Here is a 3,496-nt window from a genome sequence, read left to right as displayed (position 1 = left end):
TGCTATTCGGCAAACTAAAATCAATGGTATTAAATAATGGCACGTCTGATGCTTTAAACAGAATTCCAGCTCTATATGAACCTTTGACTCAGTCATAAAATACTGATGACTGGCGAACTCGTCATCTCGTTCCCCAGTTATTCATTAATGAATCTCCCCATGACACTTTGCTTCCTCAGCTGGAATGTTGACAGCATGAGAATAATGTAAATAATAATGCCTTGCCTTGCCTAAATGAGTGATGTTCATCTGAGGCCTTATTCCCTACATGACTGCACAGCTTAGGTTGTACTAGAGCAGAGAAGAAACATGAGTTGTTTCGTAGTGTTTTCACACTCAGGAACAAAAAACTAAAAAACATCTATCTTGCTTGTTTTTTGAATATTTCCTATTTATTTATTTATTTATTTATTTATTTTTGCTTTTGGTATTTTTATTGAAGGAAAGGTGGCTTAGTGGCCTGCACATGCAAAGACATGTGCTGTCAGCTGACTGGCGTGTCTAAATTGTCGTGTGTGTGTGTGTGTCTGTGTGTGTGTCTGTGTGTGTGTCTGTGTGTGTGTCTGTGTGTGTGTCTGTGTGTGTGTCTGTGTGTGTGTCTGTGTGTGTGTCTGTGTCCTATGATGAATTGGTCGGTGTGCCAGACTCTAGGCTCCTGGGACAGACTCTAGGCTCCCTGTGTAGGATAAGCAGTATGAAAACTGCATGGATGGATTGACTATTATTACTATTTCATCTCTCTACTATAGCACTTTATTTATTGTGCCCTGTCATTAGTCTTTTGTTATTTTTATCATAATTGGTTATCTTTTTGATATTTTTATTACTTGTGAACTTTTACACAATTTTATCAGGATGCAATCATTCAAAAACAGAATGCAACCTTTAACATGGTCATACTTAGGCTGCTAATTAGACATTTGTTGCTGATTGACTCAAAGCACTGCATCCTGGACTCCAGTAGACTGTGACTCCACTTTCAGACATTTAACACATTTGCCTTCATCATCAGTCTGCACAGGATTTCCACTGAGTTCCCATGTAATTCTCATGCGATCAGTGTGCGTGAGAAAGTTAACAACACTCACATTTTACTGAGTGTACACTGAGGAGAAAGAGCTCTTACCTGAGCAATCTGTAGTACGCAAATCGGAAAACTTCCTGAAGGAGGACTGAGAACACGACCCCGAATATCAGCAGACCCTTCTGTACCTTGGCATCATCTGCATTGCTAGCTTTCACAGCAATGAACCAAACCAGAGAAGATAACAGGAGAGACAGGAGCCAGAAGAAAGCACTAAAAAGCACACGCACAAACACATCTTTATAATGACAGAATGAGTGTCAAACATGTGCACAGTCAATGACTCAGGTTAGAGTGGGCGAATTAATAGTTTAGACAGAAATCAGAGTTTATCTATGATCCTAAGGTTAACGCTAATAAGAAATCATAGGAAAAGCACTTTAACGTCATATGATAGTTGAAGCTTCGTACATGTATCACGATTTTTTTTAATGGAAATGATGAATTCTTATATTCTTTTCATCTTGTTACACAATATACACATCTGGAATGGGATGTTCAACCCACACACATATGGGTGTAACGGCCAGGGGTCTGGTCTGTTTTAGCCTTTTTAGTGCGTGTTTCAAGATCTGCAGTAGTGTGTTTATAGTATGTTTCGTTAATAACAACAGAAATAGCTGTTATTTTATTGCATTAGAGTACATTGAATGAAAATCAAGTTTGGACTAGTGATCGGTTCTTGATCAAATTTCAGTAGAAATGGTAACTTTTGTAACGTCTAGTTAATATCTGACTGAAGGCGTATAAACAATCTGTAAAACTTTATACTAACAAAGCCATAAACCTTTAAACCTCATTTAGTTTATTGCTATCTATCTGAAGAGAAAAAGCACTGCTGAACCAAGCCCTTACATGTTGGGTTTTTATAGCTGTACTGCTGTGGTGTGGAAGCCTAGAGGTTAAAGTGTCGGGCTACTAATCAGAAGGTTATGAGTTCGAATCCCACGTCCACCAAGCTGCCACTGTTGAGCCCCTGAGCCCTTAACCCTGAATTGCTCAGCTGTATAAAAGATCATGTAAGTCACACTGAATAATCTGCTAAATGCTGTAAATGTAAATATAAACATACCTCAGGTTTTAAAACAAAGATTCATTACTGATCCTACGTGTCTGTGATGATCAGCTCAGCTAAGATCACGTTGGGGGAAACACAGCCACCTGAGGATCTAACTGGAGCCCAGACAGCTTCAGTGTTTGTGTTAGTTACACCTTTATACTCACCCTGCGATCAGGATGATGACTCGCAGTGGATCTCTGGCGATGGTGAAAATGAAAAGAGAGAACGCAGGACCAAAGGCTGTAAACGCACAGCCGAAAAACACCGCTACGGTCATTCTGATCAACTAACCAACTTCCAGCTAGCTAGCGAGTTAGCTTAGCACTACGGGTTAGCTTAGCACTACGAGTAGAGACGTGAGAGGGTTGTTTTTTTTAAACACCTAAACGTTTTTCGACAGATGATGAGAGCGAAACTTCACTTAAACGGAAATAAAACACACATTAAAGAAAATTGGCATTTCGTTTAATTTCAACCGGTTGCTAGGAGACGCACCAAGGCTACACGAACAGCGATGCTAACGAAATTAGCCGTAAAGCTAAGACTAGTAGGTAGTGTTTTAGTTTGAGTTAACGTCACCAAAGACGGTTTTATATCCGCTTTTTCTTGTGTGCCATCTTCAAACCCTTGAATTTCCCTATTTTTTCCCCTCGTAGCAAAGCACGCGACTTCCTGAGGCTTTTGTTTGTCAGATTAATTGCTTTGTACTTCCGGGTTTTCCACTCCAGCAGCACTGGGGCTCGTTTCATTCACACTAATATCTCTCTAGCACTAGTAGTGTGCACGTCTCCATTGTTAACAAAATGGGATTGAAACACCCACCTTTTGGAGTCTATACTAATAACGAACAAGGTCTTTATCTAACATCCAGTTAATAAAATAAATAATAATGTAGATAAAATACGTCACTTTGTTTTATATGTATTTCAATATGTTCTTTTCAGAAAAATCTGGGATGTTAAAAAACAAATACTTAAAAAAACAAATATGCAAAATAAGTATGCATACTTGTTCGGTATTAATAATTAAAAACAAGTATGCATACTTACAAAACAAGTATGCATACTTATTTTGCATACTTATTTTTTTAAGTATGCATGTAAGTAATAAAGGGGTTGTTTTAATTGACCGTCTCTACTTTGACTATGTTTTATATGTATTTCAACAATATGTTCTTTTCAGAAAAATCTGGGATGTTAAAGGTGGGGTGCACGTTGTTTGAGAAATGCTTCAGAAAACTGCGTTGGGCCGGCAAACAAAACAAAAACAAAACTATCGTGTAGCCAATGAGCAGAAAGAGGCGTGTCTTGTCAATATGGGCGGAGAGAGTGTTCAGTGCGCATGTGTGACAT

At 38.6% G+C, this 3,496-nt stretch overlaps 1 protein-coding gene across 1 annotated transcript in view; it reads right to left on the bottom strand.

The window, feature by feature from the left end:
- The window catches only part of zgc:114200 (Gamma-secretase subunit Aph-1b-like), a 19,473-nt gene extending 16,604 nt beyond the window's left edge, over positions 1-2,869 (bottom strand). Inside the window, exons 1-2 of the mRNA XM_060895766.1 lie at positions 2,309-2,869; positions 1,127-1,297 (exon numbers count right to left, since the gene is read on the bottom strand). Of these exons, the coding sequence (XP_060751749.1) occupies positions 1,127-1,297; positions 2,309-2,421 (284 nt within the window). The 5' untranslated portion in view covers positions 2,422-2,869. The remainder of the gene's footprint in view (positions 1-1,126; positions 1,298-2,308) is intronic.
- Between the last annotated feature and the right edge of the window lie 627 nt (positions 2,870-3,496).

This window comes from Tachysurus vachellii, chromosome 20, assembly GCF_030014155.1.
Source record: "Tachysurus vachellii isolate PV-2020 chromosome 20, HZAU_Pvac_v1, whole genome shotgun sequence".
Lineage (NCBI taxonomy): Eukaryota > Metazoa > Chordata > Actinopteri > Siluriformes > Bagridae > Tachysurus > Tachysurus vachellii.
The sequence above is the reverse complement of the archived record's forward strand: the minus strand, read 5'-3'. Positions and strand labels throughout refer to the sequence as shown.